The 23,206-nt window shown below is 45.0% G+C and overlaps 2 protein-coding genes across 2 annotated transcripts in view; both read left to right on the top strand.

Moving 5' to 3' along the window:
* Positions 1-2,118: 2,118 nt before the first annotated feature.
* Positions 2,119-7,964, top strand: LOC106588183 (E3 ubiquitin-protein ligase RNF115). Its single transcript, XM_014176918.2, has 9 exons — positions 2,119-2,274; positions 3,559-3,617; positions 3,882-3,942; positions 4,043-4,278; positions 5,855-5,923; positions 6,039-6,111; positions 6,214-6,307; positions 6,603-6,718; positions 7,072-7,964. The coding sequence occupies exons 1-9, from the start codon at positions 2,197-2,199 to the stop codon at positions 7,195-7,197; spliced, it is 912 nt and encodes a 303-aa protein (XP_014032393.2). The 5' UTR covers positions 2,119-2,196; the 3' UTR covers positions 7,198-7,964.
* Positions 7,965-10,492: 2,528 nt separating this feature from the next.
* LOC106588182 (histone-lysine N-methyltransferase ASH1L) overlaps positions 10,493-23,206 on the top strand; it is a 47,630-nt gene continuing 34,916 nt past the window's right edge. Inside the window, 5 exon segments of the mRNA XM_045709519.1 lie at positions 10,493-10,781; positions 11,690-11,784; positions 15,820-16,588; positions 17,610-17,778; positions 17,781-22,046. Coding sequence (XP_045565475.1) covers positions 16,019-16,588; positions 17,610-17,778; positions 17,781-22,046 — 5,005 coding nt within the window. The 5' untranslated portion in view covers positions 10,493-10,781; positions 11,690-11,784; positions 15,820-16,018.

Below are 23,206 nucleotides of genomic sequence, written 5' to 3'. Positions count from 1 at the left end.
AGAGTAGTGATGCTGGACGGGCGGGCAGGTATGGGCAGCGATCGGTTGAAGAGCATGCATTTAGTTTTACTTCTATTTAAGAGCAGTTGGAGGCCACGGAAGGAGAGTTGTATGGCATTGAAGCTCGTCTGGAGGGTTGTTAACACAGTGCCCAAAGAAGGGCCAGAAGTGTACAGAATGGTGTCGTCTGCGTAGAGGTGGATCAGAGACTCACCAGCAGCAAGATCATATCAAGAAGCTGATTACACAGCATGATCCTTGCATAGGTGCTCCTTGTGCTGGGGAAAGAAGGCCACTCTAAAATGTGCATACATTTCATAAATGTTTTTCCGTACTGGTCCCCCGTGGGAATTGAACCCACAACCCTGGCGTTGCAAACACCATGCTCTACCAACTGAGCCTCACGGGAACACAATGCCACAGATGTCTCAAGTTTTGAAGGAGTGTGCAATTGGCATGCTGACTGCAGGAATGTCCACCAGAGCTGTTGCCACAAAATGTAATGTTAATTTCTCTACCATAAACTACCTCCAATGTCATTTTAGAGATTTTGGCAGTACGTCCAACCTGGCCTCACAACAGCAGAGCACGTGTAACCACGCCAGCCCTGGACCTCCATATCCGGCTTCTTCTTGGACTGACCAGCCACCCGGACAGCTGATGAAACTGGGTTTCCACAACCAAAGAATTTCTGCACAAACTGTCAGAAACCGTCTCATGGAAGCTCATCTGTATTGCTCGTCTTCCTTATCAGGGTCTTGACTTAACTGCAGTTCCGCGTAGTAACCAACTTAAGTGGGCAAATGCTGACCTTCGATAGCCACTGGCATGCTGAAGAAGTGTGCTCTTCACGGATTAATCCTGGTTTCAACTGTACCGGACAGATGGCGTTGTTTGGGCGAGTGATTTACTGATGTCAACGTTGTGAACAGAGTGCCCTGTGGGGTCATGGTATCAGCAGTCATAAGCTACGGACAACGAACACAATTGCATTTTATCAATGGCAATTTGAATGCACAGAGATACCTTGATGAGATCGTGACACCCATTGTCCTGCCATTCATCCGCCGACCATCACCTCATGTATCAAGAATCTGTACACAATTCCTGGAAGCTGAAAATGTAACATTTCTTCCATGGGCTGCATAATCACCAGACATGTCACCCATTGAGCATGTTTGGGATGCTCTGGATCAACGTGTACTACAACGTATTCCAGTTCCCACCAATATCCAGCAACTTCGAACAGCCATTGAAGAGGAGTGGGACAAAATTCCACAGGCCACAAACAGCCTGATGAACTCTATTCGAAGATGTCGTGCTGCATGAGGCAAATGGTGGTCACCAGATACGGACTGGTTTTCTGATCCATGCCCCTACCTTTTTTTAAGGTATACATATCTGTATTCCCAGTCATGTGAATTCCATAGATTAGGGCCTAATTTATTTATTTTAATTGACTGATTTCCTTATGAACTGTAACTCAGTCAGATCTTTGAAACTGTTGTATGTTGCGTTTATTTTTGTTCAGAGTACTTTAAGGGCCAGTTTACCTGACACCAAATCATGGACTAAAAAGCATGCTCAATGGACAATCTCCATTGAAATCATTTTTTTAGTCCACACTACTAAGCTTCAACTGTGACTGTTAAAAACTGTTTTTATTTTACCAGTGTATTCTGATGTTTTGGATAGTCTCATTGGTTGGCCTGTCATGTAGCCTACAACTGCAGATTTCGCTTCAGCTATTTCTTTCGAGAATCAGTCTTGTGGTCAACAAGTGAAATCGGTTCTGTATTAGAGCAGTTTACATGTCGTGTTTATTGGCACAATTTTTTTGTTGTAAATGTTGACGGGACCCCTAGCCCTATGTATAACCTAGGCTGTTGCAACATTGGTTTGAAGATAGCTGCAATAATCTCAAATAGCAACACTTGGTTGAAATTTGAGCAGTATACATTTGATATGTATCACCTTGGGAAATACGATAGAAGCAGTCAGAACAATATGTTAACTAGCAAATGTTAATTTAAAATCGGGAAAATATGTTAAACAAATGGTAGCCTATAGTAAAAAAATATATTTTTTAAACTATCCTATGGACTGGACTGACATGACCCTTCTGACAAATGCCCCTACGCCTTCCGTCGGCTTGAGCTACCATACAGACGTCAGTGACTGTATGCTACCGTGAAGATGGCGGAGGCTGCGGCGGCACCACAAAACCGTTTTTTCTGTCACTGTTGTAAAGGTGAAATCGACCCTAAACTCCCGGTGAGTTGACAGAAGTGATTTTCTTCCTTCCTTTCCTGTCCGGTTCTGGACCGACGTTTCTGTATCAGTATTAGCTAGCAACGCCTCCCGAAATACATTCTAAGAAAATAAACATTTTTATCTGAAACTGAATGTGATTGATAGAATATAATATTGTCATTACTAAAATACAACGTTATAAGTGTTGTTGCATGGAGTGCGCGCCGTTAGATAGATTGGTTGTTGCGAAGAAATCTGGTGATCCAAGTTTTGGGTTTGCTTCGTTGCCATATTTAGAAGCACTACTGTGTCACCAGCTTGTAGTCGCAAGTGTCAACTGCATGTGAAAAACATTATTGCTGCGTTCAAGTGTTAGTCGGAACTAGGAAACTCGGAAACTTCTGAGTCGCCAACTGGTTGAACTCGGCTCGTGTAGGCTACTCCAAACAGTTAGCAAGTCGGATATTTTTGAGTTTCCTAGTTCCGACTAGCATGTGAACGCGACATTTGCATGGAAGGGGATGGTGCTGTGGCAGGCAGGGTGTCTCTTGTCAGCACACCACCAGGCGCACCAGCGCGTTTGTCGAGCAGCTGACACAGTGTTTTTTTTTTTTTTTTTTTACATTGACATGAACGCGCATCTTGACGTAGTGGACTTGATACCGCCAAGTGTGTTCCTTTTGTATTTTCATGTTATGTAAGGGGCGCAACTTTCACTGGGGATGGGGACATGTCCCCCCCCACATTCTGAAATTGCATTTTTGGCCTACCCAGTTTTATTATTGGAATGTGATACAAAACGTGACAACGGTGTGCTTTAGTGCCATGCGGAATAAAAAATGTATAATAATTATTATGCCCTCCCCAATTCTAAAACCAAAGTTGCACCCCTGTGTTATGTCATCATGATTTGAAATAAATAAAATATCAAATCAAATGTTATTGGTCACATACACATATTTAGCAGATGTTATTGCAGGTGTAGCGAAATGCTTGTGTTCCTAGCTCCAACAGTGCAGTAGTATCTTAACAGTGCATTAGTATCTAAAAATGCTTCACAACAATACACACAAATCTAAAAGTAAAAGAATGTAATTAATAAATAAATATTAGATCGAGCAATGTCGAAGTGACATTGACTAAAATACAGTAGAATAGAAAATAGTATATACACATGAGATGCGTAAAGCAGTATGTAAACATTATTTGAACATTATTAAAGTGACTAGTGTTCCATTATTAAAGTGGCCAGTGATTCCAAGTCTATGTATATAGGGCAAATATAAATTGCATTTTTTTCTCAAGGAATTCACATGCCCCAGGTGTGAGTCTGATTTCATTGAGGAGGTGACAGAAGACTCCAGGTAAAGTGTTCAAATCTGTGCTGTTTGTTTTTGTGCTGTTCTGCTTATAGGGGCCTATAGTATAGGGGCCTATACTGGACATGCAATATCATACTATTTTAGGTACAGTATTATGTGCAATTTCAGTTTCTGATATATCTGATATAATAATATATATTAGACTTATTCAATGAAAATAGTTTTACTTAAAAAAAATATTGTATTTGCATTTCTCTTAATGTATTAATTTACAATAATTGAAATAACTTTGTCTTTGTCTTTCAGTCTCTTGGAGAACAGCAGCACTGCAGAGGCCAATGATGATACAGGCACACTCTTTTCAGAGGTACCTGAATGTCATCACAAGTTCTCTTTATCTTTTTCTATCCTTTTCCCCTGTCTTAAACTTTAATCTAAATGTACTGGTCTGCTCTCCCTTCTCCAAGCTGTGGCAGCTGCTGTTTATGGAACGCTCTGCTCTCCTCTTGGATCCCTCCACCTCTGAGTCTGAGTCTGACCAGAGCCATCTACAGGCTGCCGCAGTGGAGGAAGAAGTAGAGGGCCCTTCTGAAGTGCCTGTGGCCTCTGTGGGAGGCACAGATCCTTTAGTGCCTGAACCGGAACGCCCCTCTCGTCCGCCTAGCCAGGGGTGGCGACAGTCCCACACGCCAGCAGTGGAGGGGTTAGTGGAGATGACCAATTACTTATCACTGATCTTGATCTGTCTACAGTGTAACGTTATTACCTTTATCCACTCACTCTCTATTAGCTACCTTTCATGGTTTTGCCCCATGCCAAAGGGTCCAGGCAGTTATAGCTGATGGCTTTTATTTCAGTTGGACGTCAAGCCACCTTAGAGGCAACGACCACTGATTTTGCAATGTTATCTAGCTCTCCGTGTCAGTTTTTAGGAAGCTATTCTCATTCGATTCAAGAGCCTGTATTGATATTGAGACATTGTACTGTTGTATAATAACATCCTATAACATGATTAGACTAATGGTGTTATATAATCAAAGTAGTCCAAAATTAAATATTTCTTTTCAGTTTATCACAGAATATAATTTCACATATTAACAACAATATATTTCAAACACTATTAAACTATTTGGTCCTAAAAGGTATTATGTTACACTGTAACTACATAATTCTATTACATTATATTACATTGTTATTACAATCAAGTAGGTATTCTCTTTCTACATGGCCTTCAGAAAGTATTCATACCCCTTGATTTATTCCCCATTTTGTTGTGTTACAGCCTGAATTCAAAATTGATTAAATATAGATTTTTTTCTCACCCATCTAAACACAAAACACATCAGTGAAAACATGTTTTTAGAAATGTTTGCAATTGTAATGAAATACAGATATACTGTATCTCATTTATGTTGGTATTCACACCCCTGCCAATACATGTTAGAATCACCTTTGGCAGCGATTACAGCAGTGAGTCTTTCTGGGTACGTCTCTAAGTGCTTTCCACACCTGGATTATACAATATTTGCACATTATTCTTTTTAAAATTCTTCAAGCTCTATCAAGTTGGTTGTGGATCATTGCTAGACAGCCATTTTCCAGTCTTACCATACATTTTCAAGCCGATTTGAATCAAAACAACAACTAGGACACTCAGGAACATTCAATGTCATCTTGGTAAGCAACTCCAGTGTATATTTGACCTTGTGTTTTAGGTTATTGTCCTGCTGAATGGTGAATTTGTCTCCCATTGTCTGAACCAGGTTTTCCTCTAGGAATTTGCTTGTGCTTAGCTCTATTTTTATATTTTTTTATTTTACTTCTTAGTCTTTGCCGATAACGTGATGCAGGCACCACCAATATTGAAAATATGAAGAGTGGTACTCAGTGGTGTGTTAGATTTGTACAGAGATGAGGTAGTCATTCAAAAATCATGTCAAACTATTATTGCACACAGAGTGAGTCCATGAAACTTATGTGACTTGTTAAGCACATTTTTACTCCTGCACTTATTTATGCATGCCATAACAAAGGGGTTGAATACTTATTGACTCAAGACATTTCAGCTTTTCATTTTTAATTAATTTGTAACAATTTCTAAAAACATAATTCCACTTTGACATTATGGGGTATTGTGTGTAGGCCAGTGACACAATCTCAATTGAATCCATTTTAATTCAGGTTGTAACACAAAATGTGGAAAAAGTCAAGGGGTGTGAATACTTTTTTAAGGCACTGTATGTGCAAAATAGATTGAATCTCTCTGCCTATTTCTTTAGTATTGTGCAGCAGTTTTTGGCTGGTCTGTTTGCCAACAATGGAAATCCAGGCATCGCACCAGCTGCACTGTAAATAAGTATTTTTTTAATCTCATAATTATTATTTTCATTACTTTGACTCTTTCAAGGCATGTTAAGCATCGCTCTCTCTCTCTCTGTCTATCTCTCACTCACTCACTCTCAGGTCTGGCATGCTCCATTCAAATCCAGGGGACTATGCCTGGGGTCAGGGAGGTCTAGACGCAGTTATCACAGAGGTCAGTGCTCTAACCAGGCGCAAAATCCAGGCTTTAATCATGGCAGCGCGCTGAGTCACAATCTATCTCTGTTTCTTCATTTCTCAATTTCCTCCACTCTAGTTGTTAGGTCAGTTTGAGGGCACAGGTCCACCTCCTGCAGAGAAGGAGATGATCTCATCCCTCCCCACAGTCAACGTCTCTCAAGAACAGACAGGTGTGTTCCAACCAAGCTGCAACACCAAACCCATAGGCTACCACTCACAGCATTTATGGGAATGGAGGATGTGGATCTTGCTCAGTAGTAGTGTACAGTATACCATCTGCAAAATAGATTCTCAAAATTGTGACAATATTTAGTTTTATTCTGAAAAAGAAAAGGTGAGGTGGTCTTTACCCAGATAAGCACCCCGTTCAGAAGCCTTTTAGTAGTGCCGGCATTACTAGTCAATGTTCTCTCTCTTTATTCTAAAATGTACACAATGAATGAACCCTCCATGCCTCTTTCTCAGATAGCAGACTGGAGTGTCCAGTATGTAGGGAGGAGTACTCCATGGGAGAGTCTGTCAAACAGCTGCCCTGCCTCCATTATTTCCACAGTGACTGCATAGTGCCATGGCTTGAACTGGTAAGCAGGGGAAGGGTTGACTGGTGGGGTTTACAACACCACTGTATTTCAATTGTCATGGAAGGTTAGTGTGTGTGTCATTGGGGTCACATATACTGTCTTGAGGTAGGGTATTTGGTTATATTGTTCTGGAGGTAACCGTGTGCCACACACAAAGGGGTGGTTTCCTGGACCCCAATCCTGGACTAAAATGCAAGATCAATGGAAAATCTCCATTGAAAGCACTTTTTAGTCCAGGATTAGGCTTAATCTGTGTCCGGGAAACCGTCCCACAGTGCCCATAAGTTTTGAGACTTAACTTGTAATGTTAAGCATGTTTTGTCACATCTCACGTTTGTGTATCTCTCCCACAGCACGATACCTGTCCTGTGTGTCGTAAAAGTCTTGACGGCGTCGACCAGAGCATCCAGCCCCCACCAGAACCCCCAGAGCCCCTCTCCATCAGGACAGACCCTCAGGAGGAGAGACAGGCTATTTGAGGATTAGGCCTCCCTCTCTTCTACCTGTCTGGCATCTCTTCTTCCCTTTACTCCTGAACGAGGCTCATCTCTATCCTCATGCCTCGTTTTTGACCATGCGTTTATTGAAGAGACATATTTCAATTCAACTGTGCCTCATTGTCAAAATTCAACTCTCCTCAAAAATTCACTTCACAATGCATTTACTAGGGAACTTTGATTGACTTTAGAAAGATCCAATATGCCTGCAGTATCACCTCACCTGCAAATGGTTCCAACTGTTTTCTGACAAAATGTTATGGATTCGATTAGTTGATAATTTGAGGGCAAAAACCAAAATGTGCACCCCTTGGGGTCCCCAGGACCGAGTTTGGGAAACCCTGGGGTATTGGAATGAAAACACTGAGAATCTCAATTGCATACTCCTCACGTCCTCTCACCTCGCCTCCTTATCAAACCCATTGGAGGAGAAGGTCAGAGGGGCGGGACATCTGGCTTTCTCATCCAATGGGTTTTGAGGAGGCGAGGAGAGGACGCGAGGAGTACGCAATTAAAATTCTCCCATCTCCCGCTTCCTCTTAATCTCACATAGCAGTATTTGTTAATAATGTCCACCTCTCTTTATGGCCCCTATTAAACCCTAATAATGTGTTCTTTACACTATCCACCTCCTTCATGTTCTAACTTTATGCACTTTTCTAATGCATTAGTATTTTGCCTCTTTCAATCATTCTGTTTTTAATGTGTACAAGTCACAGCAAAATAATAAATATGTTTTTAGTATTTGATATATTATGATGGGCCTATATATGTATTGGTATGTATATATGATATATGTGTATATGTGTATATACATGTAGAGTACCAGTCAAAAGTTTGGACACACCTACTCATTTAAGGGTTTTTCTTTATTTTTACTATTTTCTACATTTTAGAATAATAGTGAAGACATCAAAACTATGAAATACCACATATGGAATTATGTAGTAACCAAAAAAGTGTTAAACAAATCCAAATATATTTTAGATTTGACATTCTTCAAAGTAGCCACCCTTTGCCTTGATGACAGCTTTGCACACTCTTGGCATTCTCTCAACCAGCTTCATGAGGTAGTCACCTGGAATGGATTTCAATTAACAGGTGTGCCTTGTTAATTTGTGGAACCTCTTTCCTTCTAAAATGTGTTTGAGCCAATCAGTTGTGTTGTGACAAGGTAGGGGTGGTATACAGAAGATAGCCCTATTTGGTAAAAGACCAAGTCCATATTATGGCAAGAACAGCTCAAATAAGCAAAGAGAAACGACAGTCCATCAGTCCAATTTTGAAAGTTTCAAAAGCTTCAATTGCAGTCACAAAAACTATCAAGCGCTATGATGAAACTGGCTCTCATTAGGACCGCCACAGGAAAGGAAGACCCACAGTTACCTCTGCTGCAGAGGATAAGTTCATAAAAGTTACCAGCCTCAGAAATTGCAGCTCAAATAAATGCTTCACAGAGTTCAAGTAACAGACACATCTCAACATCAACTATTCAGAGGAAACTGCGTTAATCAGACCTTCATGGTTGAATTGCTGCAAAGAAACCATTACTAAAGGACACCAGTAAGAAGAAGAGACTTGCTTGGGCCAAGAAACACAAACAATGGACATTAGACTGGTGGAAATCTGTCCTTGGTCTGATGAGTCCAAATTTGAAATGATTGGTTCCAACCACCATGTCTTTGTGAGACGCAGAGTAGGTGAATGGATGATCTCCGCATGTGTGGTTCCCACCGTGAAGCATGGAGGAGGAGGTGTGATGGTGTGGGGCTGCTTTGCTGGTGATGCTGTCTGTGATTTATTTAGAATTCAATGCACACTTAATCACCATGGCTTCCACAGCATTCTGCAGCGATACACCATCCCATCTTGTTTTCACTTAGTTGGACTATCATTTGTTTTTCAACAGGACAATGACCCAACACACCTCCAGGCTGTGTAAGGACTATTTGACCAAGGAGAGTGATGTAGTGCTGCATCAGATGACCTGGCCTCCACAATCACCTGACCTCACCCCAATTGAGATGGTTTGGGATGAGTTGGACCGCAGAGTGCAGGAAAAGCAGCCAACAAGTGCTCAGCATATGTGGGAACTCCTTCAAGACTGTTGGAAAAGCATTTCAGCTGAAGCTGGTTGAGATAATGCCAAGAGTGTACAAAGCTGTCATCAAGGCAAAGGGTGGCAACTTTGAAGAATCTAAAATATATTTTGCTTTGTTTAACACTTTTTTGGTTACTACATGATTCCATATGTGTTATTTCATAGTTTTGATGTCTTTACTATTATTCTACAATGTAGAAAATAGTACAAATAAAGAAAACCCTTGAATGAGTAGGTGTGTCCAAACTTTTGACTGGTACTGTATATGTTTGTTAACGAATACATCCGATTGGCAATGAGGTGATAAAATTGAAGATAATAAAAATGGTCAAATTCATAAAGCAGGAGTGAAAAGCAGTCATTGAATACCACATGTCCTTCACTCTACCCATTGAGCGCCTAGTTCCAGAGAATGTCCCAAATGGCACCCTATTCTCTACACAGTGCACAACTTTTGCCCAGGGTCCATAAGAGCCATCTCCCAGTCCCGCTTATTTTAAGACAAGGACCAATGATATGCAAGAGTTTGCATGATCGAACTAAATTGACAAATTAAAATTGAATTAAACGCTTTCTGAATTTTTAACAAAGGCAACTGGATTATATTTCTAAATAGACAGATTTATATCCCGTCTCTAAATTTGAGTCCCACGGGAGTATAGACGCTTAATTTTGGATAAACATATCCAAGAGCGCACACAAACAGTGCCTTTCGTTTTCTCGTGCAAGGTTGTCAATTATGCATAATAATAAACAATTAGACTATATTACACAGAGACAACATGAAAGTTGAATCTCTTCTTCCAGTTCACGTAGTGCGTTGCTACGCCGTTGTTGCAGAAGTTCTTCATTTCACTTTCAGAATCAAAAATAAAATAATAATAGGGGCATTTGGTGTAACACCGCCTGGATAAAGTGTCTAGTAGCCTACCATACGACCTCTGCCTCCTCCCGCCCAGGTTCGCATTAGATAACACAGGCACAAAGTAGATTGGCTATATTGTAAAAATCTTTGAAAACAAAAATGTGCTTTTTGGTCTCCATTTAGGGTTAGGCATAAGGCTAGCAGTGTGGTTAGGCTTAGGTTTAAAATCAGATTTTAAGAAGATAAATTGTAGAAATGTATATTTTTGGCGGGGTTCATGACTTTATGTCTGTCTTAACTAGTGACGACCCTCACCCCGCTGCCCGTCTCCTTCCCTCCCTCCATGTGTGACTGAGAATGCCCGTGTTGTACTGACGTAAACGATACGGGCTTAGCAGACATGGAGGCCCGATTAATGACCGAGGCCCATTCCGACACGTCTCGGCTCAACTAACGTTGTGTTGGAGAAGAGTCCAGTCGTGTTTGGAGATATCAAAGATACCAATTGCTGTGTGAGGAAAAAAAAACGTCGAGGGGGAAGAAATAGAGGGAGATCCATTTCGGGTCTCTTGATTCAACGCAGCCGCCATTTTGTTGACAGTTCGTGTTTATTTTATTTTATAACGTACACAGCGCTGCATCTATTTTATTTAAATCTATCTGCTTCCTTAAATATCGTTAGCCTCTTTGCTATTGGATTTGTCTTTACTCCTTCGATAGAAGACTATTCTAAGGCATGGCTTAACTAGCTGACTTGCTAGCTTGTTAGCTAAATGTAATTGCATCGTTAGCCGTCATAGTTTAGCTTTAGCTACAAAGCTAGCACGAGTGGCTAAGCGAAAATGACAGGTTATTCAGTTATTTGGTTTAGTTTGTATTTCCTTATTCGTGAACTTTATGAAACAAAACGGAGACTATCAAATTATGTAACACTGTCAGATGGATACATTTCCCACAAGTACGGCCACGTTGCTAGAAATACAAGTTATCATAGCAAGGCAGCCCAGATGATGGCTTGATAGTGAGCACAATTGATACAATGTAACATAGGTTATTATTGGACGACAGATAGCTTGTTACAAAATTTACATCGTTCTCTTTGAATATATACGTTGTATCAAGTCACTACCGCACGCGCAATATTTTGTTGCCTCGTTCCAAAAAAAAATCATTCTAGATTTGGTAACAATGTAATAATTTGTCGTCTTTTGGCGTCTGTCTAATAACTTTCTGTTTTTGGTTATATTTCTCTTGTAAGCAATATTCTCATGCGTTAGGACGTCGGTTGGGGTCACTGCTAAGCTATAACTACAATATTAGCTTGTTAGCTATTTAGTTATAGCTGACCACTTTGCTTATAACAGCAGTACTATTATCAAGTCGAAACGTTCGCAGTTGATGCAAAAGAGTTTGAAATGGGTACATGTCTGAATTCATAATTGATCTACCAAAATCGGAATGGAGGTATAATTTTGACATTTCTGTCATCTGCGTTTTTGACAAATCAGCAGTTGGGAACATAAATACTGTGGCGACCATGTTGATACGCACGAAGGGAGGATTTCGATCCACATAATGTGAACACTGTTGTACTCCTACGGAGGTGAGTGGATGCATAATCTGAAAGATTTAGCGACTATTGTAGATGTTGATATTGTCAATCCATATGGTCAATCTTTATTATGCAATATGTATTTTGATGGATAGCTCTTGGGCTCACAATCCCCCACACCCATCGTTACAGCGCATAACGATCAAACGTTCTTGCACGAGGTGATTTGATATTGTAGAGGTGCTCGGCACTTTTACATTGCACGTATTTGTAAATCAAATTCATATGTTTTGAAACCGTGTTAGGCTATTTGCGAAGGATTAATGTTATCCAGAATCCTTGGGACGTTCGTACCCGAACCATAACCCGTATCTAACCCTAACCATTTTCAACTTCAACGGGGTAGAGAAGTCTCAACGATCTCGGATAGCAAGGACCATTTGCGATGTGGATGTGTTGATATGGCCAAGCGATGTTGAAAATGGACAATCTTAATAATTTTAACTCCGTGACAGTATGTTTAGCAAGGCTATATTTTACTAGTAGGTTAAAGGCTAATTCCGCCACCTTTCAACCTCCAATTCATAATCTCCAGCAATAAGCCAGTGTCTACATATGTCAAAACAGCACGGATCTGTGGTAAAAAATATAAAAGGTCCCAAAAAATATGCTTATGTTACATCACAGGGGGGATTATTCTGAAATGTGCACTTATGTTGACCCTGGTATTGTACTGGAGATAAAGAAAATGAGATTGAAAAGTGGTGAACTTTCCCTTTAAGTTAGGGAAATGAGAGTCTGTTATTAGTGGTGCTGAAGTATAGTACAAAACGTGTATATACTGTAAAGAGATAAGGATGTAGGCTGCAACACTTTTTGGACTCCTACGGAGGTGAGTGAATGCATCATCTGAAAGATTTACAGACTATTGTCCTACTTTATTATTTGCACCTGTCCACAATGTTATACAAGCACACTTTTTCACATAACCTGGAAATATTCAGTCAGAGTATCATCTTCAGTTAACCTTTTTTTATGAATGGTTTACTGCACTTCTATTGTAGGCTACTTACAACAAGTGCATCCAACAGGATGACTGGCATAGGGGTCACCCTGCCTACCCCGAAGGACCTCGGGCAAAATAATTTGAGTGAACTTGTTTTGGGCTGATGATGATACAGTCGTTTGGGACCCCGATTTATCAGGAATCTTCTGAAAAATCAGAAACCATGGCCTTTTTGGTTTTGTCACCTCCTTCGTTAGTCGTTTTGTTGTGAATTTAGGAAGTATGCAGTCTAGCTACTCGGTCTATTATCAACAACACATAGGTAAAGATCACATCACCTGCTGTTGTGGCTGAGGCTTTGGTCTCATTTATTGTAATAACTAATAACAGTTTGGAAAGATGTATAATAATTGACTGTGTCAACGGCCAATGATGATTTAAAAATGAAAACCTTTAGAGATAGGTCCTGTCCTGAGAATGCTATCGAGGCTGCTTTCAATACTACGCCATTGGGAAATCAGAAGTTATTAACGTGTGCTAAAGGAGGGAAAGAGAGAGAGAGAGAGGGGAGGGGGCTTTCCAAATTGTTTACTATGTTCCCATTTCATCGTATTTCTCGGTCATTGTCATTCTATGAAGAGTTTCTCCTGCGAATTCTGTAATTCCATCCCTTTGCTCTCTTGTCACCTGCTGTTTCCTGGTTTGGAAATGATTCTTTGATCTCCAACTTCTCCTTTTTTTGTAGGAAAAGGAATATTCCCCACATCACTTTACTAAATCTCTTTATGTGCATAAGACATTAGCGCTACGTTGAAATGTACCCTAATAGAAAGAATGTGACATTTCCTTCTGTAACATCAGTAGGAGTAATCTTTCTGAATGTTAATTGTATCTCTAGAGTAGTAGGCTAATACATAATATCACTGTCCTGAGAATAACTGTCCCACTGACCGGAGAATGACCATTAGTGTAGGGGCAGAGAAGGACACATTAGAGCTGCTCTCCATCAGCATTTTGATATATTGCGATGTAGGCCTAATATGCAGAAAGAGAAAAAAAGTATGATCTTTGGTCAGTCTGTTTTGAAATATTAAACTAGGTAATGGGCATAGTGTAGTTCTGTTCAAGCAAAACACCTTGTATGACTATAAGAGTGAGAGAGATGTTTTGACTAACTTGTCCGGCTTTACTCTAGTCTTGTCAATAGAAATTTACATCCCTTGCTACTACAGCAGCTTATTTTTGGCATACCAGCAGTCAGATCAGCAGAAGCTGCAAAATGAATGCGAACACACTTACACTTCTTGAAGCAGCGAGTATCGAAGAAGGAGGGTAATGATTGTCACAGAGTGGAGGACATGGGGAAAGGGGAGAGAGAGGGAAGGGTGGGGGGAGAGATGTGTTTTCGATTAGTAGATAAACAGCAACTCAAGTTTGTCTGCTGTTCCTAGAGTGAAAGGGAGCAAAGTTTTATTTTTTACATTTAGACTTTATTTAACTAGGCAAGTCAGTTAAGAACAAATTCTTATTTACAATGACGGCCTACACCAGCCAAACCCGGACGACGCTGGGCCAATTATACACCTCCCTCTAGCACTGAGATGCAGTGCTTTAGACCGCTGCGCCACTCGGGAGCCCTCAGGAGGGAGGTGTGATTTGAGTAATGTATGTCAAATCAAATTGTATTTGTCACGTGCTGATACAGATTCTTACTTACAAGCCCTTAACCAACAATGCAGTTCAAGAAATAGAGTTAAGAAAATATTTACTAAAAGTAAAGTAAAAAATAAAATAAAACGTAAGACAAAATACAGGTTAGTCGAGGTAATTTGTACATGTAGGTAGAGGTAAAGTGACTATGCATAGATAATAAACAGCGAGTAGCAGCAGTGTATGTGGTGGAAGTTTGAGGCGTGGAGTGAGTAATTGAAGTAAATAGAGAAGTGGGTGTGGGGAAACACCGGCAAGACTCCAAGTTCTGGACCACAGTTATTGTGATTCTGCAGAAAACGTCTGCCTCCCCCAAGCCCTACTAGCTACTAGTAAAACAATCCAGAACAAGTAGTCTCGCAAGCTTCTGAACGTTGTCGATTTTAGCTCTCTGACTGCTTTATCGGATGACTTACCCGACGCACGCTCTGGCTCCACTAAGTGAATTTGTTAGTGCTTTCTGCCACAGTAGGGCAGGCACACAGAAACTGTCAGCATGCTGCTCTCTCTCGCTCTCTCTCATTGGCTGCTCCAGAGTGGTTGGGAACACTGGCCGCATCCTCTGTCCCCCAGAGAGCCCAATGTGCTGAGGTCACAGTTCTGAATTGCCTCCAAATGACTTCACTCGGAGAAAGCACCTGCTTTGGGCGAGCCCGCATTAAATCACTCAGTGGACGTAGGGAGCCGGAGCAGACCATTTCTTTCATACGGACACTTCCCTCCTCCAAGAACACAAATGGGAACTTTGCCGCAGCACTACACTGTGAGCATTATGAGACACATTTTCAATAAAACTAATAAGATATCCATGGGGGATGGTTAATTTAGCAGCTTATCACAAATCACCTGGGTAGTGGTGGTGGGGTCTGTAGCATGATGTACTAAAGTATCTGAGGGTCAGAACGAAGAAGTCAGTGCTGATCTAGGATCAGGTCCCCACTGTCCATGTAAAAACTGATCCTAAACCAGCACTCCTACTCTGATACGCTTGATAGTGGCATACAGACCTGGGGGGCTGTTGGGAGTTGTAGTTCTCAGGAGGATGCCTGTTATTTCGTTCTTGAGCAGCAGGACTACACCTCTCTTGTCGAATAGATGCCCATTTGTCTAAATAGGTCACAGATTGAGGGAAGCTGTAAGGACGAACACATCCATAAAAAGTCACCTAGAGATGAAGGACAGCCACTAAGGAAATAGATGATACAAATATTTCACCTTTGTCTCGTCTCCCTCACTGTGGTAAAGGCTGCCTTGCAGTGCTTATAAATGTATTTTGTTTTTGATAAAATCTCTTCTGTTATCCGTTGACTAATATCAAACTCTTGTCTTTACTATTCCCCACCCATCTCTACCTGTCTTTCTCTCTACAGCTTGAAGGACGGAGAAAGAGGGCTGGGCAGCCAGGAAAGGAGCAAAGCCATCAAACAAGGATTGCTTTTCAGCTTCCCCAATATCCCCTTTCCCCCTTCACCCCTATCCCGTCTCCTTCTGCACCACGGCTTTCCCTAGAAACTGTACCTGGCGTCCCAAACATCCCTCCCTAATCACCCCTCACCCCCTAAATCTCTGATGGATCAGAGGACTCAAGGGGGGCCTGCTACTCCACCCCCCCTCCTCACCACTGCTCCCCCAGGAGAACGAGAGAAGGAAGGAGGAGGTGGGAAGAAAGATGAGGAGGAGGAGAAGAAGGAGGAGAGAGAGGGGTCGCAGAGGGACTCCTCTTCTGCTGCAGGTGGAGGAGGGGGCTCCGGTGAGCAGCAGCCACCCCAGTTCTCTGTCAAAGAGACTAGCCTCCATGAGGGCAATGTCAAACTCAAGATTGGCCTGCAGGCAAAACGCATGAAGAAGCCACCCAAGATTCTGGAGAACTACGTGTGTCGGCCGGCCTTCAGGGCTACCGTGAGACCAAGCGGGCGCGGAGGTGGCCGGGGGAGCCGCGGAGGAGTAGGGACAGGCGACGGGGGCAACCAGACCCAGAGTCCTCCACACGGCAGGGAGAGAGAGCAGAGTCCTGGCATGAACCGACCCATCCCATTGTCTTCATCTCCCTCTGCTGCTGCCCCTACTCCTCCTCCACCTGTTCCTGCTCCTTCTACCACTTCACCCAGTCCAGTGAATGGGAGTACTCCAGCTAAACGGGTAAGCAAGGAAAGCATGTATTATGCTAGTACGTTGATAAAAAAAAACATATCCCTGTCAAACAAGGAATCCTATCCAAAGAGACTATTAGGAATTGCACAAGACGTGTCTGGCTTTGGACTGTGCCAGAAATAGGCTAAGCAATACTGACAGCCAGGCCACATATATGAGAACATTTCCAATTCTTCCAACGCTGTTTCACTGGTTTGAATTCACAAATTATATTTGTTACTTGTAAAGTTGATTTGCTTCATATTTTACACAATCATCTCAGTTTCTTTGAGTGTATTCATTTTGTGTCCCATTCTGGCTTGTCTCCCCTTCCAATCAGGCCCTGCTTCTCTTCTCCCTTCTCTCTGCTCTGCTCTGTCCTAGTCTGTCCCGAATACGTTTTGAGTTTAGAGCAGTGCTCTCCAACTCTGTTCCTGGAGAGCTACCCTCATGTAGGTTTTTGATCCAACCTCAGCTATAGCTAACCTGATTCAACTATTCAACCAGCTAATTATTAGAATGAAGTGTGCTAGATTAGGATTAGAGCAAAAACCACAGGACGGTAGCTCTCTAGGAACGGGGTTGGAGAGCCCTGGTCTAGAGGATCTTCCCCTCTGGGCAGAACTGAGAAGCAGTAGAGGACAGGAAATCCAAATCAATGAACTACAGTTTACATAGGGATTAACAAAACCTGATTGGATTTCATATAGACTGTCTAGGTTGCCTTATTGACAGGGTTGTGCTTTAAGCCTGCTTTATGTGGTTGTCAAATGCTTCTTTCTGAACAAAATTTTCACTTCCAGATAATTGCTTTCCAGATAATTACCAGAAAGCATTGCCTGGGTTTGGATACATATCAGAAGATTACAAATGTCAAAATAGTTAGACATTTTTTTTTTTTAAGGGGGAAAAAAGCTTTTTAGTGAAACACAACAATGCCTTTCTGGGAACTGCCTTTCTGTGAAATGGGTAGGCCTTATCTGCAATCAATGGCCTTTTAGATTTTAATATTTGTATTCTCTTTTCGCAGGGTCTTCCAAAACTGGCCTGCAAGTCGGACAAATTTGAGGCGAAGTTGGATGGAAAATCCACCGCCTCTACGGAGAGACCGCTGAATCTTCATCGTCCTTTGACAGACGGCAAAACGCACCATGCCTCTGGGAAGAAGACGCCCACGCCCCAAACCAAGTCCCCTACCTCCTTGCCCTCCCTCCTGCGCCCCCATCACCGGAACCCAGTGTGGAAGCCGCTACTAAACCTCCTGGGTACACTTACAGCAGTGAGGGTCTGAGGGAAAAGGACCGGGGTGTTCCTAGTTGGGGCGCTCCTACTGTCACTGAGAAACTAGCGCAACTCATCGCCACCTGCCCTCCCTCAAAGTCCACCAAGGTGAAACCCTCCAAAACAACTCCCTCTCCCACCACCCACACCACTTCTAATTTTATGGCCCCCACTCCAAAGCAGCGAGACCGCGCTATGGCCAACAGGGCGACCTATTCTAGAGCGGTCCATCTAGCTCCACCCCCTCCTGTCTCGCGCCCTCCTGGCCGCCCCTATGGCTCCCGGAACAATAAAGACAATGTTTTGGAGAAGTCATCCACCCCGCCTGGGAAAGAGGAGGCAGATGGGGCCAGCAAGTCTAGCAGCAGCAACAACAGCAACAGCAGTCGCAGCAGCAGCCCCACATTAACTTACGGTGGCGGCAATAACCGCCTGGCAACAATTTCAAAGGACATCAACGACAGCAACAGTAATGGCGCGAAGCCACTACAGTCACGTCTTACTCACTGCCCACCGCCTCACTCTGTCTCCTCCTCTTCCGCTTCACCACCTCGTTTGTCTTCCTGCTCCTCTTCAGAGAAGGGGACGGGGAGCGGGCCAAGTCGCCAGGGCTCCCCTGCCTCTCAAGGACACCACTCCCGAGACCGAGACAGTTCCTCCCAGGCAGAGGAGAGGGAGAGCAGTGAGAGGGAGCAGGTGCGTGACCGGGACGGCCCCAGAGACTTAACCAAATGCTCCCTTCCTTCAGCATTAGGCAAGCAGGAGGCCAAGGACAAGGGGGCTAATCAGTCACTCAGAGGGGAGAGAGGCAAGAGCTTGAGCCCCAGTAAACGCAGTCCCAACCCCATTAAACGCAATCCCAACCCCAATAAACGCAGTCCCAACAGGGAAAGAGATGGTCACACCAGCGGTACCTCCAGTCCCCCTGAGTCTGTGAGACGGACTGCCTCGCCACCAGAGACCGCTGGCAACCATTCACCCCCTCCTCTCAGAGACGAGTCCCCTGGAGACGAGTCACCGGGCTCGCCCCCAGAGCAGGAGAACAAACCCCTGAAGAAGCGGCGAGGCAGAAAGCCCCGCTGGACCAGAGTAGTGAACCGGACACAGAGGGCGGGCCAGTACAGCCCCGTTGACCAGTGCGAAACCATCATGCCTTTATCCTCCTCAGGCCTTGATACTCCCCCGCCCATACGCAGGCCTGTAGGACGGCCTCCTAACCCCAATAAGGTTAAGCCACCCGCCGTGTCTCAACTCTTTCCTCAGCCAGCCAGGAAAAGGGGACGGCCCAAGTCTAAAATGCCAAGGCTGGATGCCCCCACTCGGGGACGTCCCCCTCACAAGCTGGCCCCCTCTAAGGTATTTTCTTTACACAGGTCGAAAGAGGAGCAGGACCCCCCTGTTCTCCACCCAGAGGTAGATCTGAATCCTCCCAAACCTATGCCCAGGAAGCGGGGGCGACCCAAACGCCTGCCCCCTACCTTGCCGCAGGAGGGTCAGCCCCCCACTCTGGCACCGGAAGCGGGGGACGGGAAACAGTTCCGGACCAAGGGCAATGGGCAGCTCATCATGAAGACCATCATAGGCAAGATCAATAAGATGAAGAGTGTCAAACGCAAACGGTTCCTCAGCCAGATCCTATTAGGACCAGGGTCGGGACCAGAGCAGGAGCCCCCCAGAGGAACTGCCAGTGGGGTGGTGGGCCAGGTAGCAGCTGCAACCCAGTCACTGTCCTCCTTGGCTGCTTCTTTCGGAGGCAAACTGGGACCCCAGATCAACGTAAGCAAAAAGGGGACGATATACATGGGGAAAAGGAGAGGGCGCAAACCTAAAGCGCCAACAAATCCCTCATTGGCAGCTCCAACACCACCCACTGAGGGGCCTTTCCTGTCCCCAAATACCACTTCGCCCCCCCACCACCATCAGTCTCAGCCGCAGCACCAGCTCCCGTCTGCCGAGGTATTCCCCTCCCCCTCGCTCTCCCAGTCCAGCGGAGGCCAGAGTCCCATCAGTGACTCCTGCTTTGTGGCGCCAGGGGCAGTGCACTTCCTGACGCACCCGCACTTCCACAGCCACCACTCGTTCCCCTTCCCTCCCCCGACGTTCTCAGCCCCCTCCCCTCGCACTCTGGGCCCTCTGGGCTCCTCGGCTGCCGTGGCCTCCCAGAAGAAGTCGTGCCGTGGCTACCATCACCACCACCATCATTACAGGCAGCACTACCACTACCGTAAGCTATCCCCTCCTAGGCCCCTCCACCCCACCTCCCCTGCACCTCTGAGTGAGCTGAAGGAAGCCACCCCCTCTCCTGTCAGTGAGTCTCACAGTGATGAGACTGTACCCAGCGACAGCGGCATAGGAACAGACAACAACAGCACTTCTGACCGGGGTGAGAAGGCCGGTGGGGCAAGTGGCCTAGGTAGCGTGGGGATACCACCTGGTATGGCCAGTGGACTGCTAATGCCAGGGGTGATGGGCTCAGCCGTGGGGTTAGGGGTTGGGCTAAACCCTCGCGGTGGACTAAGACACTCGTCCTCAGTGCTGCTGGAGCACCCCTCGCCCTCTCCGTCACCACTGGGGGCGAGGTCCTCACCAGACCCCCGCAGGCCCCACCTGGCAACCCCTCCCTCTGCACTAGTGGGCCACAAAGAGAAACACAAGCACAAATGCAAGCGCCGGAGTCACGGCTGCCCAGGTTACGACAAGCTAAAGAGGCAGAAGCGCAAACGCAAGAAGAAGTACCTGCAGCTGCGCTCCCGGCGCCAGGACCCTGACTTCCTGGCCGAGCTGGATGAGATTGTGGTGAGGCTGAGTGAGATCAGGATAGCGCACCGCACCCCTGCGCTTAGGCTGGGCAGTGGGCTGGGGATGCCCCCGGGAGCTGCGGGGGCGGGCAGAGTACCAGGGGCGGTAGGCAGGGCCACTGGGGCCATAGGAGGCGCTGGCGGCCCCCCTCCGCATCACTACCTGCACAGAGACCTGCTTCCAACCATCTTCAGAATAAACTTCAGTGGCTACTACTCCCCACACCCCTCGTACCCCTGTGACTCTCTGCACTACGTCCGCAAGCCAGACCTGAAGAAGAAACGTGGGCGCCCTCCCAAGCTGCGGGAGTCCATGTCAGACGTACCATTCGTTCATGGGCTGGGGTTCCCGCTATCTAGCGGTGGGTTCTACCACCCATCCTACAGTGTTCCATACTCCTCTGGTCCCCTTGGTCTGGGCTACTACAGAGGATACCCCCCAGCCAGTGCCCTGTACCCCCATCACCAGAACTCCCATTCTGCACCATCCCACCACACCCATCACTCCCCCTCCTTCCCCCCACCACCTCCCTCGTCCTACGTGCACCACCACCACCCGTCACACCTCCTGCTCAACCCCTCCAAATTTCACAAGAAGAAACACAAGCTGCTGAGACAGGAGTTCCTGGGTGGGGGCCGGTCTCCCGTGCTCTACCCGGCAATGTCCTCAGAGCTGTCGTTCGGCTGGCATCACAAACACAAACACAGACACAAACACCAAGAGCGCTGCGCAGAGGACGACGGGGAAGAGGGAGGAGGAGAGAGCCGAGGCGAAGCCGAAATTTCCGAGAGCCCGGGGTCAGGAAGGGGAGAACGCGGGGCCGGAATGGCCGAATCTCTGCAGCGCTGTCGCTTTGGAAGAGACTCCACCCCTACTACCACCAGTGCCAACAAACAAGCCACGGCCACCTCGGCCAACTCCCCTTCCTCGTCTTCCTCTTCCTCAGCTGAGAGGTACAAGCGCAAGGAGACATCCCTGTCCTTCCTGGGGCCCTCTCGCCTGGCCCAGGGCAGTGCCAGGCCCAGGGCCCACCAACACGTAGAGTCCTGGTTCAGGATGGGCAGCTCCGAGGCAGACTACGCTAAGCTCTCCCGGAACCCCGCAGCGGTCGGCCAGAGCCCGTTCACAGACGGCCAGGGAGAAGATCCAGCGGGCTGCTCAGACAGCGAGGAGGAAGACGAGGAGCCCCTCACACCCACAGACGAGGCGGATCCCAAGTCCCAGGACCCTCCGCACCACACCAACCTGTTCGCCACCGCCCTGACCCCTACCTTGCTGAGAGGAGGCCGAGGCAGGAAGGGAGGGGCGGCAGAGAGTTCTAACTTCACCCGGCTGGAGCGGATGCTGAGAAAGGAGCACTCCACGTTAGCAGAGAGGAGAGAGATGGGTGAGTCATTGTGACAGGGCTTTCTGTTAGAGAGCGATATGCTGAAATACAGTGAGCTCCAAAAGTATTGGCACAGTAAAAATGTTTAGTTTGTTTTGGCTCTGTACTCCAGCACTTTGGAATTTAAATTATACAGTGACTAAAGGTTAGTGTAGACTGTCAGCTTTCATTTACAAACTTGTTGGATGCATTTTCTGTTTGTTTTGGTGGTGTTTCAGATTATTTTGTGCCCAATAGAAATGAATGGTAAATAATGTATTGTGTCATTCTGGAGTCACTTTTCTAACTTTCTCACGATTCATTCATGATTATCCATCATCATGGTAGCATCCACATTAATGTAAAAGTGTTTAGAAACCTATTCTATTCTTATTTACACTGAACAAAAATATAAACGCTGCATGTAAAGTGCTGCATATTTTTGTATAGTTACAGAAATATAAACGCAGCATGTAAAGTGCTGCATATTTTTGTATAGTTACAGAAATATAAACGCAGCATGTAAAGTGCTGCATATTTTTGTATAGTTACAGAAATGTAAACGCAGCATGTAAAGTGTTGGGTCCCATGTTTCATGAGCTGAATGAAAAAATCCCAGTAATTTTCCATACGCACCAAAAGCTTATTTCCCTCAAATTTTGTGCACAAGTTTGTTTACATCCCTGTCAGTGAGGATTTTTCCATTGCCAAGATAATCCATCCACCTGACAGGTGTGGCATATCAACAAGCTGATTAAACAGCATGATCATTACACAGGTGCAGCTTGTGCTGGGGACAATTAAAGGCCACTGTAAAATGTGCATTTTTGTCTCACAACACAATGCCACAGATTTCTCAAGTTTTGAAAGAGCGTGCAATTGGGATATTGCTAGAGAATTTAATGTTCATTTCTCTACCTTAAGCCACCTTCAACGTCATTTTAGAAAATTTGGCAGTACGTCCAACTGGCCTCAACCGAAGACCACGTGTAACCACGCCAGCCGAGGGCCTCCACATGCGGGCACATTGGTAGCCAGGTTGACCTCCCCTGCCCAGTCATGTGAAATACATAGATTAGGGCCTTATACATTTATTTCAATTGACTTATTTGCTTATATGAACTGTAACTCAGTAAAAACTTTGAAATTGTTGCATGTTACATTTTATTTTTGTTCAGTAT

The sequence above is a fragment of the Salmo salar genome, chromosome ssa27 (assembly GCF_905237065.1).
Source record: "Salmo salar chromosome ssa27, Ssal_v3.1, whole genome shotgun sequence".
Classification (NCBI taxonomy): Eukaryota; Metazoa; Chordata; class Actinopteri; order Salmoniformes; family Salmonidae; genus Salmo; species Salmo salar.
The sequence above is the reverse complement of the archived record's forward strand: the minus strand, read 5'-3'. Positions and strand labels throughout refer to the sequence as shown.